Here is a 15,114-nt window from a genome sequence, read left to right as displayed (position 1 = left end):
CCTCTGGCCTACTTCATAAGATGTAGAAAAGAGAAGGTAGTAGTGCTGAACTATCATTTACTAGGGTAACATGGTGAGGCAATAGGAATTGCTCCTCTGCCAGCACAGTTAAATTCCTGCAGAGGTGCATCTGAGGAAGCAGATGGTTCCTTCAGAATGCTTAAACTATTTAAAAAATTGATTTAGTCTTTTTGCTTGTACCAAGTAAAATAACTTTTCTTCTGAAATGTATGTCCTAGAGCAAAGTAGCATAACTTAAAATAAGTTTCAAGAGAGGAAGGAGAAAACTTACTTTTAATGAGCAATCTTTATTGTAAACTGAGCAGTAATAGATATATCCAGTTTGTGAGGAGTTCTAGGAAAAGCGTGATTTCTGACAGGGAAAAAGAATACTTCTTATTTATTTAGATGTGGTGGCACCAATGGGTGGGGCTCAAAAGTTCTTGTGGCTTTGACTACAGATTTTACTTGGTATCCACTCCCATTTGCCTCTGCCAAACCTGCCATGCTTCTGTCCAGCTCCATTTTTCTCCCTGTACCTACTAATTTAAGGGCTTTCTGTTAGTATGTGTATGCATTTAATGAAGTCACAGCTGGAAACTGTCAAGTGCTCCGGCAGCTCATTCTTGTGCATGTTTACACAGAATTAAGTCCCCGTGTGTTTATTGGGGTTTCCTCCTAGGAAAGTGTGCAGTGGACTGGGACTGGAGAGCAGGAGGGATCCATATCTGGATTTTGCCATTAGCCTGGAGAACTTGGACCATTGAGTAGCTACATACCAGCCCCCCCAGGAACAACATCCTTGTGTGTCTTGTATTTTTAATTTGTAAACTGGATGATGAAGCCCTACCACACACACACACACCGCTCTCCCTTTCATAAGGACAGTCGCCTGGATCAGAAAAAGGACCCATCTAGTCCAGCATCCTGTTCTCACAGTGGCCAACCAAATGCCTGTGGGAAACCAGCAAGTAGGATTTGAGCGCAAGAGCACTCAGCCATCCTGTGGTTTCCAGCAGTTGGTATTCAGAAGACCTGCCTCCAACTCTGGAGCAAAGAGCATAGCCATTGTGGCTAATAGCCATTGACAGACGATGAATTTAAAGCAACCCAAGTGGGTGGCCATCACTGCCTCCTGTGGGCTCCATAGTTTAAGTATACACTACATAACAAGTACTTTCTTTTATCTGTCCTGAATCTTCCAACATTCAGCTCCATTGGATGTCCATGAATTCTAGTGTTACGAGAGAGGGAGACAAACCTTTCTCTGTTCACTTTCTCCATGCCATGTATAACTTTATCACCAATGTGAGCCAGACCGAGAGACAAGAATTGTCTGAAAAGCAGGATAAAAATGCAATTAAATAAATTTATAAATGTGAACTAGCCAAGTCCTTCCTACATCGTGATGATGCTTAGTTCAGTTATCTCCAAAGAATTGTAGTTCTAACCACAATTACCTAGAAGTAAATTCCATTTCACTGAGTGGGATTTAATTCCACTTTATTGTATTTTGGACCAGGGTGTGTTTTCTTTGGCACATGTTTTAGCATTCCTTTAATTTAATTTAATTTAATTGGAAAATTTCTATACTGCCCTTCAGCTCAAGTGGTTTCCAGGGCAAATTACAAACAAAATACAAAAAAGCAAATGAAATCGGTACGATAAATCAGAATACGACAATATCACAATAAAAACCAGCAATCAAGAGCTGCGGTTAAAACAAGTTCAGACTCAGTATGTTAAGATTTAAAAGGCCTGAGCACAGTAATAAGAGGCCTGAGCATGCTGTTGCTTTATATGTCAATGGGGCAGGGCTATACACACAAGCCCCACCCTCAAAGTCCTTGTCCCCCTCTCTACAGTCCCTGATCATCTATGTGTTGCATGGGGAAAGTATGCAAGGGGCTTCTACTTATATTCACTTGAACCTTTATCTGATCAAAGACTCTGAGGAAGCAGGGGCCCTGATCACACAGAAGAGTCTGATGATATTCAAGCAAATGCAAGCAGAATCCTGCTGAAGACTTTATCCATAAGCATGGAAACGAAGGAGCATGAGATGCTTGTGAAGACACAATGATCAGGGTTGATGGAAGTTCTAATCCAATAACATGTAGAAGGCATGTTGTTGGCTATTCCCAGATTAGATATTTGCTATTATAGTTATGACGCATGAAAGCAATGGGGGATGGCTATTACTTGATGTCACCCTTGTAGTCTTGACAAAGAATCTTACCAAGGTGGAAACAGAATGCTAAACTAGATGGAATTTGATTTAATCCAGAAAGGCTGGATGTTACATTCAGTTGGTTTGACAAAAAATTCTGGTGGTGCTTTTGTAAAAATAGTGATGTTAAAGGGTCATTCTATGGTTATAAACTACATTAGAACGATGAATGCATAAAAGCTGCCTAATTCATCTCTTCATGTGACCCAGTGCATCTCAGTGATTAATTGTGCTTGTGATTATGCTAAAATAATAAAACTCTTACGTCATAATGATTGTGTGTGTGTGTGTGTGTGTGAGAGAGAGAGAGAGAGAGAACACTAATTGCATGAAATCATTCCTTAGATGTTTGTGAAATGATACCTACATGTGTATATAATTAAGCTTAGCTCTTATTGGGTGAAGTGGACACAATAAGAAGGCTAGTGCAAAGCCTGTTCTCTGTTTAAAATACCACCAGAGCATATGCTGAGGACTTAACATGGGATTTAAGTAGCGCTTAGGCCTTGTGCCTTGCCCTTTGCATTTAGTTTCATTGTGAAGTGTTTTGGAAGTTAGCCTCATAAAATGTGGTTAGCTTGTTTTAAAAGTTCCTTACTGCCTCCCTCTACAATTATAATCACATGTGAACAGTTTAAATCTAATGGTGTTAAAAGTGACATTATGGTGCCAAAGATTCATTCAGCTCATTTAATCTGGGCACCCACCTTTTCCTTTGAGGGTTTGCATTTTTCTCAAAGGCTCCATGTTCTGCAGTATAACACTGCAGGGGTACAATGAACTGCCTTGTTTTATGCATTTTCCATTTTTGAAGTAGAGCCCAGTGAAAGTATCCAGATGTATTACACATGCTCTTTGCAAAGAAGCTCGATGAAGCTTACAGCAGGGGAGTATTACTGCTGGGTTCTCCCCCTTTTAACGTCTTGATTTTTCTTGGTTCATTGTTCTTCAGCTCTGAAAATTTACTATTTTCTGTTCTGAGCAGATGGAGATGATAATATCAGCAAAATCCTTGTGGAGAACCAGTGAATTATGGCTACATGCAAACATTTCTAGTACTTTTTGTTTTACTACAAAGCAACTTCAAATAAATCGTCTTCGGCTTGGCTTGAAAAGTGTCTGCCTATGGTTTTTTGTTTTGTTTTTATTTGATTGGAAGTGGAAAAGTTTATGGATGTGAGCAGTATAGTCCTATGCATATTTACTTGAGTCCCACTGAGTTCAATGGGACTACTTCCATCTTAAGTGTACACAGTGTTGTTGGTGGGTAGCTATATTTAAGGATCTGGTGACTTCTGTTTCAGTGTATCTGAAGAAGTGTGCATGCACACGAAAGCTCATACCAGGAACAAACTCAGTTGGTCTCTAAGGTGCTACTAGAAAGAATTTTCGATTTTGTTTTGACAGTGTTGTTGTTGCTGCAGTAATTTAATAACAGTTATTGATGGACTTAAACAGCAATCCAGAATCTTCCTACTCCAGAGCAGTCCTGTTGACTGGATTTCTGTGTGCATGGTTAACAGAAGACCTAGCACCATATATGCTTCCCATTGTAGATAATTTGCATACAAGGCATTTACATTGAAGCAGTTACCTTGCTGTTATTAGTCCACCTAGGACTCTGAACGTTGCTGTTAAATCTTGTGGAGACAACATTGATGGATTTCTTCAAATTTCCTCCAGCTGCCAGATATACCTAGCCCCCTGCTAACTTTCTCTTCTTGTCCACTCTAGCAGATTATTTATGCTCTGTATAGATTCTCCAATGACTAGATCAAGAGCTAGCTTATGAGATCAAATTTACTAACATTTTGACTGCTAAATTAGCAGGTGATCACATGACAATTAAGTAGAAAACAAAAGCAGAGTTTCAAACCAATGGCAAGGCAGGACCCTCAGGAAAAGCCCTTCTAGTTTGATGACTTTGGAACAAAGAAAACTGCCGTATACCAAGTCAGATCAACAAATCCATTTAGCTCAGTATTGTCTACACTGATTGGTAGCTGCTGTCCAGGGTTTCAGACAAGGACTCTTCCCCATCCTTACTTAGTGACCATGGGAATTGAACCTGGTACTTTTTGGCATTCAAAGCAGATACACTACCCCTGAGCTATGCCACTTCCAGGTTTTATCATTAGCCATGTTGGAGCTCATAAGAACTAGGCTACCTTGCTACTGGATTTCCATACAGCATTTGTTCTTAGAAGAAGTGGTATGGATGTGAAACTCCTGTAATACAGTATAGGAGATCTTCAGCTGTCCCATCAAGAGACAATTCTCCTGTCTTTCTGCAATCACTTAAACCCTGTAAAACAATTCTTTATTCTACAGGACAAAGCCTTTCTTCCTGAATCATGGTGGTATTAATATTTACATCCATTTTACTTTAGAAGTCCCACTTAAGATTGATCAGGCCTCAAATCCTCTTTGCAGGGTTGTTCCCCTCTACAAATAGGTTGGTGAAATAACAGACAGCTACCTTCTACAATGATTACTACACCCAATTCTCTTCTAATGTGATTGATGTTTGATAGCAAGGTACTGTAGTTGATTTCATAAACATAAAAGACAGTGGAAAAAACTGTAACTGGAAACACTGTATTTTAGCTCCCTTTAGGGCCTTGAAAATTATTAACAGTATTTATGGTCGCTACAGTGTAATGGTTGGCAGCTGGGATGCAATTTAACATCATCTGGCAACTTAATAGGAAAACCTCTGTTTTTCTTCCTTATTTTCTATTAGTACCACCACTGGGTGTAATTCTGATGCATATTCCTATATACAGACTTGCAGCAGGAAGTGTAGGTCACTCTTTTAAAGGGACAGGTGACAGAACTTGTAGGCTAATGGGTAAATATTTGCCCTGGAATGCAATGGTTTGCTCACTTTTACTGATATTTAGGAAGAAAAGAGAAAGAGGCTACTAATTGAGATAGGAAGATTTTCCAGACTGAGGGTAGCAGAAAAGAAGGCACAACATAATGTGTGGGAGGAATCCATCTGAAAGTTGTATAAATCTTCATTATTAACTAAAACAAAGTTCATCAGCAAGGGAATAATCTCTTTCTACCAGCTCATCAAGTTTCCCACATTTCTTGGCATTTCCTTGTGTTGTGCTGACTCTGCTCTGTGTTTCTCCCAGTCTCTCCATCACTATCCAGTGTATATAGAACTCTTCTACAAACTGTCTTGCACTCACAGTCTGTCTAGACACTTATTTCCTATGCTCCTGATTTGTCTCTCTGAGATTTGATGTCCATCTCCCATCTCCCCATAGTTCTCCTTGCATGCCGTTTTCAGAATGCAACTGTTTTCAGATGCATTTAAAAAATGACTAACTCAAAAGAATCCCCCCCTGTCCAAGCAAATTCATTTGATGTGTTGTAGATAACTGTATAAACTGTGCTTTTCCTTAATGTTCTCCTTTAAAATTAGCAGATGACTTGGGCTGTGGGTTGCTACTCAGCTTCTACTGGTGTGGTGCTAAACTTTAGATCTGTAGTCCCAAAACAGTTGCAGGGCCAAGTTTGGTCACCACTGGATTAAGGCTTTTCATGATGGGAAGAGAAAGCTCAGCAAGTCCACACATAAAACTGTGTTTTTATTTTGGGCTGCTACATGAAATGAGAACATTCCGTTTTTAAGTTAGCATCAAGCACAATATCTCTGCCCTTTCCGTCCAGCTCATTTGGCCTATACAGATGTGAAATCGTTAGAGGTTTTTTGCTTTTTAAAAATGGATGGAGTGCTACTGCATGCTTTATGCCTTTCAGACATCCCATGTGGATCCCTCCAGTTCATGTTATTGGCTTCATATGTGCTTGTACTGTTCACGTAAAATGAAGCGTAATATTATAAAGTATTTTTTTCAGTGAAAAGTTTATTTCTTGCATTCTCCCATTTCCCTGGAGTACAAGTGAATTATAAAAAAAGTGTGGGGAGAGGTGCACTTTAGTCTGTAGTTAATCTTACTACAATCAGTGAAGCTGTTCATGGGAATCGGTGCTTGTATACATACACTGTACATACAAAACTGGCTAGTTTCAGTAGCATGGTATTCTGTAAAAATTATTTCAGTTTTACTTTTAAATTGTCACATTACTGGCTTTGGGTTTAGAGTAAAAGTTGACAACAGTGGTTTTCAAGCTTCCTTTTTCAGATAACGCTTTTGACATTGGTTTGTGTGCTGAGGAACCCCGCAATGGAACCCTTATGCATTGTAAAACATTCTGGGGGCCTGGTTTGTAATGTGTGGGATGGCAATAAGGTATACTTAGCACACCTGAGAGTGCACCAGGGTTTCATTAGGGTAGTAGTAAAACACATGGATTCTGTGAACTGAAAATAATGAATATGTAATCTTTTTGGCCTGAGGTAACTTCCTGTATATATTAATTTGATTAATATTTTGCGTGGTATGGTATGTAAAAACACAAATGGTGAAGATATGGAGAAAATATGCACTTTTCTTCCATGAAAATTCCAATGGTTTTGTAAATATTTCCACTGCTTTGATTTTTGACACTCTGGTTTTAATTAAGGAGATATTAATAGCTTCTTCAGAAAAATAAACACGCAAGGAATTCAGACTTATGGATGTTCAAGTGACATGAAACAAAACTGAATCTGTCATTTTAATTACACCACTTGGTCTATAACAGGCGTTTTTGGTTTCCACAGAATATGGAATAGGTTTAATTTTTATAAGAGTGGTTGCCATGTTGTTTTGAAAAAAAGACCAACAGGATCCAGAATGGTTTAGCAGATGTATTTACTGGTCATCTGCATTAGTAAATTAGCCGGGTTTTGAGTTTCTTAGAAGGGTAGTTGCTCAGTGGTAGATCATCTGCCTTGCATGTGGAACACCTCAGGTTCAATCTCCAGATGGGGCTGGGAGAGACTCTGTCTGAAATCTTGCAAAGCTGCTTCCAGCCTGAGCAGAGACTGCTGATCTAGATGTACCAATGGTCTGGCTCAGTATATGGCAGCTTGCTATGCTCCTGTGTTCTTCTGTGTAGCCTTACTTCAAGCACTTTTCACTGTGCACAAAAGGACTTGTTGATCTTGTCTTTGTGGAATGTCTCTAGAAGATAGTAAAAAAATTAAATCCTATTACTTCTGCAAATGATCCCACTCTTGATTTATTTTCTGAACAGGAGTGAGAGGAGAAATGTCACTTGGACGTAAGGAGGCCTTTGAAATTTTCAAGAGAGATTATGCCGATAGCATAACCATTGAAGACAATAAACAGCTCCTTAAGCAAAGGTAAGATTTATACTGAGCTATAAAACTGAGAACACATTATTTGTGCAGAAATACATGGTTGGGATACAGAAATCAGTTACAAGTTGATGTTCAGGTTTAAGCAAACAAATGACCTGATTGTGTTGTGTGCCATTGCGCAAGGCAAGAAGTGGGAACATTTGGGGTATCGGAATGGCAGGTCAGGAAGGTGGCAACTCCTCTGTGCAAAGCCTTTCATAAAAATGTGGATGAAGTGGGAGAGTAGCAGGACAGGATCGTCTTTCGTATCTATGCTTTTGTATCCGTGTCAAGAGGACCAGGAATGTTATAACCACTTATGATAAGCAGATATTCAAAAAAAAATACCCATTACTATAATCCGAAGCACTCCAATAGAGAACAGATACACATACCTGCATGTCAACTATGCAGCATATTGATATGAATGGGTACTGACACAGACCATATTGGCACCTATATGTCCACACTGCATCCTTCTCGGTCACTGCACTGTCACCTCTTTGTGTACCAAGAGGCAAGGATTTTTCTATCAATGAAATTCCTACTCCTGAGCCTGAGCATATTTCAAAAGTGATGAAGGACTTTATATGACTGACTTACAGTAACTGGTATTATCAAACCTTTTAAAAAAAACAATTTTGAAGTTAATGTTTTATTCCATTGTGTATTTTTAAATATTTCTCATTCCTTGACTCTTCAGAACTGGGCAGGCTAAATGACTGAATACCTACACATGCATACATAGAATTATTTATTATTCACATAGCACTTTTAAAATTGCAATAGAGCCTATACAAAATATTTTTAAGGTTCTGTGTAAGAAATATGTTTATAGTCTTAGAAGCAGCTGCAAAAAATTGGCTTTAAGTTTTGTCTTCATTGTTTTTGTGAAGCAGTGTGATTAGCTCTTATATCATGTATCAAACGGCAAATACAAGTTTAGAGCAACAGAAATGCCTGTTTTTGGAGAATTTATTGGCCAGTAGGTGCTCCGGACAAGGTTTTAAAAAAGCATAAGATATATATAAAAAGGAGGGTTATTCTAATATTGCATGTTGTCTCCATTCCAGGAGTCCTTTGTGATATTATATTCATGGAACCATTTTGACCTCTTTCTTCTTCAGTTTCCAAATTTCCTTTTTCTGTAGAAGTAACAATACTTTTTCATCTAGTACATTAGGTGATACATTTTGAGAGTCTTTGATAAAAGGTATTAGCAGTGCTATTTTACTAGGGGGGGAATGGTGCTGGAACTCACCATGAACTTCTCCCTTGTTCTCTTACAATGAAAAGGGCACCCACTTGAGAGGTGTTGGAACTGAGTTCTGGTGGGTTCTGGCCGACAAAAAGGCCTGAGTATTAGAATGGGAGAGTTAATTAACATTCAGACCACAGGAGCATGGTGACTCTCCAGGAAATTCCATCACAACTCCAAACAAGGTTGCCTGTCCAGTGATTCATAATTTTCCATTTCTACATTTGGCACTTATATGTGGCGCATCTCCAGGACTCACTGAACACAAGGAGAAGCCTGGGAATTCTGGAGATAAACATAGGTACTTAGACAGATGTCTTGCATCTCTTTTCATAGTCCTCTCACACTTTATACCCCTTTATCCTTCCCAGACATCTGCTTTTGATTTTTATTCCTTTGGTTGTGCCTTCTTTTATTATATTCTTTATTCTGATAACTATCTTTCACTTCACCATGGACATTGTGTTCAGAACCATCACATATTTGATCAATCATTATCTTCAGCTTGAGTGATAGATGCCCATATACTTTTGGAAACTATTTATTCAATTAAATAAATTTTTGGTAGAATATCTTTCTGTCTCATGTGAAGGATCTCCAAAGCAGCTACCTGTTGTGATAAAAAGCAATCTGTACAGTAAAAATCTGAAACAATTTCACATAGCGGCAATTGAGAAACCAGATATCAGAACTTATCCAGACCAAATTTTTAGGTCACTCACGACAAAGCCTGTAAACAAATGCACACCTGAACAGTGTCATTTTACATTATCACCAGAAATCAAGGGGTGAAGAAACCAGCCACCTGGAGCAGCAAATTCCACAGCTTGAGTGTCAGCACCAAGAAGGCCCTATTCTAAATTCCTACACTCCAAAACTGAGATGGCAGGGGCATGTGACTCATCCTCACAGATAAAAGTGTGTAGACTAGATCATATGGGAGGATGCTGATACCATATTTATTTGTCTCTTTCCATTGTGTTTTGAAAGATATATTATTGCTTCCAATGGATGTAACAGAGAGCAAACAAGGCACGTGTCTCTACCTAACAGGGCTGAGACATGCGGCACCATTATCTGCAAATCCTGAGATCATGGCCATTGTACTTTTTCAAAATCTGTGATTTTGCAGAGGCTATGGCTGTGTCAAAACGAAGGCATTAATATGTATGTGAGTCATTATGTCCATGTGTATGTGTGTATATTTTGGTCCATGAGGGCGTTCAGTTTTCTATGCTTCCCAATCTGTGTAGATGTTTCCCCACTCACAGTAGTGGGCAGTGTTTGCTGGAATGCATTGGGACTATGTGTTGTTTCCCTCTCCTCTCAATTAGTGCTTCCTTACTCTCCATAACTTTTACAGAGCTTTTCTTTTTGAGAAATAATGTGTGTGTGTGTTGTGAACAGCTTCACCAACACCTATCCGAGATACCTCATCATGGCACTTATGGAACAGGGGGAGAAATGTCACCTGCACACATTAAAAACTGGTGTGGACAAGCCTTGTATTTCTATCACAATGCATTGTGTGGCCCTGTTAATAATCATGTAAATAATCATGCATGAAATATAATTCCTATGGTTTTTCTAAAAGACTATCATATCTTCTCTTATTTCTGAGGTTTTTTTAAGGTACAGTGGTACCTCAGGTTACAGATGCTTTAGGTTACAGACTCCGCTAACCCTAGAAATAGTACCTCAGGTTAAGAACTTTGCTTCAGGTTGAGAACAGAAATTGTGCGGCAGCGGTGTTGCGGCAGCGGGAGGCCCCATTAGCTAAAGTGGTGCTTCAGGTTAAGAACAGTTTCAGGTTAAGAACATACCTCCAGAACAAATTAAGTTCTTAACCCAAGGTACCACTTTATTACAGATGGTAGTTTTCAGAATATCTATTTGAGATGAACTCATGTCAGAATAAGTACAAGAATTCAAACCCAATCTTTGAATCAAATCATATTTAGTCTGTAATCCTAACATTTAAGCAAACCCTATTGAACAGAGTGGGATATTTTCTGAGGAAACAAGCGTAGAATTACATTGCACTTCTAATATCAGCATAGTGCATTGCAATGCTCATTGAAATTGCTGTAGATGCCATACAAACAGAGCAAGGAAGTCTTGCTGCTGCTTGCAGAACACATTAGTAAAAGAGGTTTGGAACTCCAAATACATCACACTTGTTCAAAACAAACTCCTCTCAGATCTACTCTGTAATTTGGAACATAGCTGCCGAACCGCCACTTGTACAGAAACTCACTGACCCAGCCACTGTTCAAATTTCTAAGTAAGGATTATATATACAACACATTTCAAAGCTAACATAACTTTCTTCTAAATGTAAACCTCTTCTATGCCAGTATTACTATATGCAGTAGCATTGTCAATTTTCTCATTCCCTGCTTGACTTTGGGTTCACAATTATTTTTATTCCACTGTATTTTCTTTCTTTGGCTTCTTCCCCCATTTCCTTTTAAAAAAATTGGGTGGATTCCTCCATAGACCACTGGAGCAATTTATGTTTTGTGGCACTTGGAGATATCTGCATGGCTGCTTTTTATAGATTTCATTATGCTACTCTGTGGTGGGGTGGCACTGACCACCACTCCTGACCACACTAGCATTACCTCTTCAGGCACCTTATCTTCCTTCTAGTTTGCTTCCAACTTGTCAGTAACCTTGATCGTAAAATCACAGCATTGGAAAAGATCAGAAAGTCATTCAAGCCAACCCTCTGCCATTAACATTTTGTCTATCTACCAACACCTCCGCCAATCAGTGTGCATGATCCAGACCACAGTGCACCACAAGTAGAATGTATATTCTCTGCAGAAGGTGGCTAAAGGAACCCATCATTCCTTCTTGAATCTGATGAAGTAGGAAAGTGCATACCAAAACAACATCCACAGCTTGAAATTTTGTTGGTTATATTTTGTATTTCCAAACTGCTTAACTAACTCCAGAGAGGTGGGTATGTTAGCCACAACCCAGTGTGTCATGGATAACAGATTTATTATGGCCTAAGATTTGGTACTCTAGAGCCCATTTCAACAGATACACAGGTTTTTTTAAAAAAAAATATATAGAAAAGTATCTGGGTCAGTGGTGGCTGCAGAGGATAGTAATGATTAGGACTTGTCCTTGTTATTATGTTATTGGATGGGTATTTTGTGTAATACAGAATGCAGTGTCTTTTGTATTGTACATTGGTTTAATTTTCTGGTTTCAATTGTTTTTAACTGTCATATTTTATCATGTTAAATTGCTTTGAGACTTTTTAAAGTGACTAACAAATGTAATCAATAATAATAATAATGGGTCGGGGCTGCTGAATGCTAGATGACCAGGAAGAGGGTCTCCACAACCTTTTCAATCTGATGTATGGTGGCAGTAGAGTTGGGGATGGTTGGAGCTGTGTTGTCCAAATATGCTGTTGCTGAATGGCCAGCTAGATCTAACCTGTGTATGTGCCTGTAGATCGTGGCTGACTAACCTGTGGTCCTCCAGATGTTGTTAAACTCCAACTCCCATCAGCCCCAACCAGCATAGCTAATGGTCAGGGATGATGGCAGTCATAGTCCAACAGCATCTGGACTATCATTCAGCAGCAGCACACCTGCAGACTGCACCTCCTGCTGCCCCTGTCTCCACTGATGCCAGATGATGTCCATCAGTAAGTGCCTGCTCAAAAGAGCATGGGAGACTGCAGAGGCAAGAATATGAGGAAGACTGCTGGAAAGGGTTAGGTCCTTTCCTCTAGAAAGACAGGAAAGCTGTAGCAGGCTGGTAAATGACTTATTAGGTCATGTAACTCATCAAGCCAACCCCTCTGTAAACCCAGGTTGAGGAAATGTCTCTTTTTCACAGCTTGCAAGCTAGCCCTTATATTACAGCAAGTGCTTAAAACAAACAGAAAAACAAACAAAACCCAGGATAAACCATTTCCATAACTTTTTCCCTGTTTACATCAGAAGCAATGTGTTGAGAAACCACCACAGTATGGCCCAATTATCCATGTTGGGTTCAGCTCTTAAAGCAATCACTTTTGAGTACACCTCTCTGGTTACTCACTATAGAAATGATCCCTCAAATAAGGGCATGGAGACCTAAGATACTAGCTGCTTACAATTTGAAAGAAAAAGTGACTAATTGAGAGGAGACAGTTGCCCAGCTGTGCCTCTCATGTGGAAAAGTGCTATTTCTTAGCTTTGTTCCACTGCTCGTTTTGTTAGACAAAAATGGAACTTGCGGGTTTTGCCAATAGCTTCTGCTAGACCAACTCTTGCCCAGATAATCACTTAAACCCAAGGCTCTGCTAACAGTTAAATGCTATAGTTATGTCTTCAATCTGTACAATGATGATTATACACATCTGAGTAACCATTCAAAATTTCATGACTGTCCTGGCCACAAAACCCCAAACAGAATGAGTCATCCCACAGGTATCTTTGATTTATTTCAAGGGAATTATCTTTAAATACGTATTTTAATCCCTCCATTTTATGTTATTGTCTATCTGTATAAGCTAAGTCTAGATAACATTAAAATAAAAGTTAAAGTAAGTTAAATGTTAGAGACTTGACTCAAATACCTCTGCAAACTGAAGAATTAGAAATTGGGAGGCTCACAAAAAAAGAAAAGAAAAGAAATTGGGAGGCTCACATTGTCGGTTCCTTACCTGTGCGGTCTCAGCGAGAATCAGATCTGTCAACCCAGTAGTGCAGCCTTCTGCAGCCTGATGCTTCCCATATGTTTTACATCAATAGTTCCCCACCTCTTGAGGATGCAACCCACAAGTTCAAATTTAGTTGGTATGGTGACCCATCATTTTATTGTCACATGAATATAGGACCTCTGGTCTTCAGCAGCCATCAGTTTTGTGCATTTTAACTCCAAATTTGCCTGTTTTGTAACCATTACTTGAGGCATCCAAGCTAAAAATTACCTAATGGTCCTATTAATGTGGAATTTGTTGAAATATTTTATAGTACATACAAAGTTATTCAAAGTTTTGTTTATGGGCCATCTGATTTCAGGATATTGCTTCATAAACTATAAAAAAATTATTCTAAAAGCATATGGTTACACAAGCAATATGAAACAAGCCATGAATATTTTAATAGTTTTATTCATGATAAAGATTGTTTTGGCAAGAATCAACTGGGTGGTGGAGTTTGCACTTTGCTAACAAGGTACGGGATTTGTTTTAAGTGACTTCCACAGCTTTCCTCCAATATTCAGGTGCTGCCTCCAGTGTTTCCACATCAGAGGCAAGCTGTAACTCCTTGTATGAGTACCTGGCAAACTGTCACCACATTTGCAATAATTATTTTGAGTTAACTTACGAAGCCCACAACCCACTTGGACACGCTTTACAATCCACTTGCAGATCACAACCCACAGGTTGGGAAATGTTTTTTTAGACTGCACAGCATCAACCCTGACCATTGATCAACGTTTTTGTTGCCAGTCCTTGGTAAGTCACTGGCAGTTTGTTATCTGTTGCATTCTGAGGAGATTTCAGGATGTCTTTAAAATATGTTAGTGTAAGTTACTAGTTTCCCAACCTTCAAATTTTAGCCTACTTCTCCAGAAGTTAAATTTTAGACTTCAGGGAGGCATGCAACTTGTCTTTACTGCAAGCCTGAACACTTAAGTTCAGTCTTATGGTGCAACTAACATAGTCACCACTCCACTGGAGCTTAAGACAGTGCAACTAATTAGGCCCTACATGCTCCAATCAGAATTTAACTTTTGTTTCAGTGTATCTGAAGAAGTGTGCATGCACACGAAAGCTCATACCAAGAACAAACTTAGTTGGTCTCTAAGGTGCTACTGGAAGGAATTTTTTATTTTTTATTTTGTTTTGACTATGGCAGACCAACACGGTTACCTACCTGTAATTAAATCTGTGATGTTATCAAAGCATGATCCTTGTTGTCCAGGAAGCAGCTAGGATATGAAGTCTTGCTAATAAAAATCATCACACAAATTTAATTCCTGCCTGCAGAGTTGTAATATAGTCATCTACCAGAATGGAGGAAGGAACATTTAATAAACTATGGATGTATTAGTGCCTGTTTGTTTAGCACATAAAGAACAGTAGTTTTGCCGTTAGAACACAATTCCAGCACACGTTTTGCCAGACCACTGGGGTTAACACTCATAACCATGCAAAACACGTCATTGGATCTTTTTTTCATGCTTTGCCTTTTCAGCACTTCTGACCAGTATGAGGGTTAATTAGGTGAGTACAAGCATAGAGGAAAATATTGCAGCCTACCAAGTCACTGGTGCCATTTCCTGCAGCCTGCATGTTTTCCCCTCAGTTTTCCATCACTTGAGTCAGTCATGTGTTGAAGTAAG

General features: G+C 39.1%; 1 protein-coding gene across 1 annotated transcript in view; it reads left to right on the top strand.

Annotated features, from left to right (window-relative positions):
- The window catches only part of KIF6 (kinesin family member 6), a 148,041-nt gene that overhangs the window by 80,596 nt on the left and 52,331 nt on the right, over positions 1–15,114 (top strand). The window contains exon 14 of the mRNA XM_033144588.1: positions 7,388–7,496. Within this exon, the coding sequence (XP_033000479.1) occupies positions 7,388–7,496 (109 nt within the window). The remainder of the gene's footprint in view (positions 1–7,387; positions 7,497–15,114) is intronic.

The sequence above is a fragment of the Lacerta agilis genome, chromosome 3 (assembly GCF_009819535.1).
Source record: "Lacerta agilis isolate rLacAgi1 chromosome 3, rLacAgi1.pri, whole genome shotgun sequence".
In the NCBI taxonomy this organism is placed as follows: domain Eukaryota; kingdom Metazoa; phylum Chordata; class Lepidosauria; order Squamata; family Lacertidae; genus Lacerta; species Lacerta agilis.
Note: the sequence above shows the minus strand (reverse complement) of the source record. Positions and strands in the feature narration are given on the sequence as shown.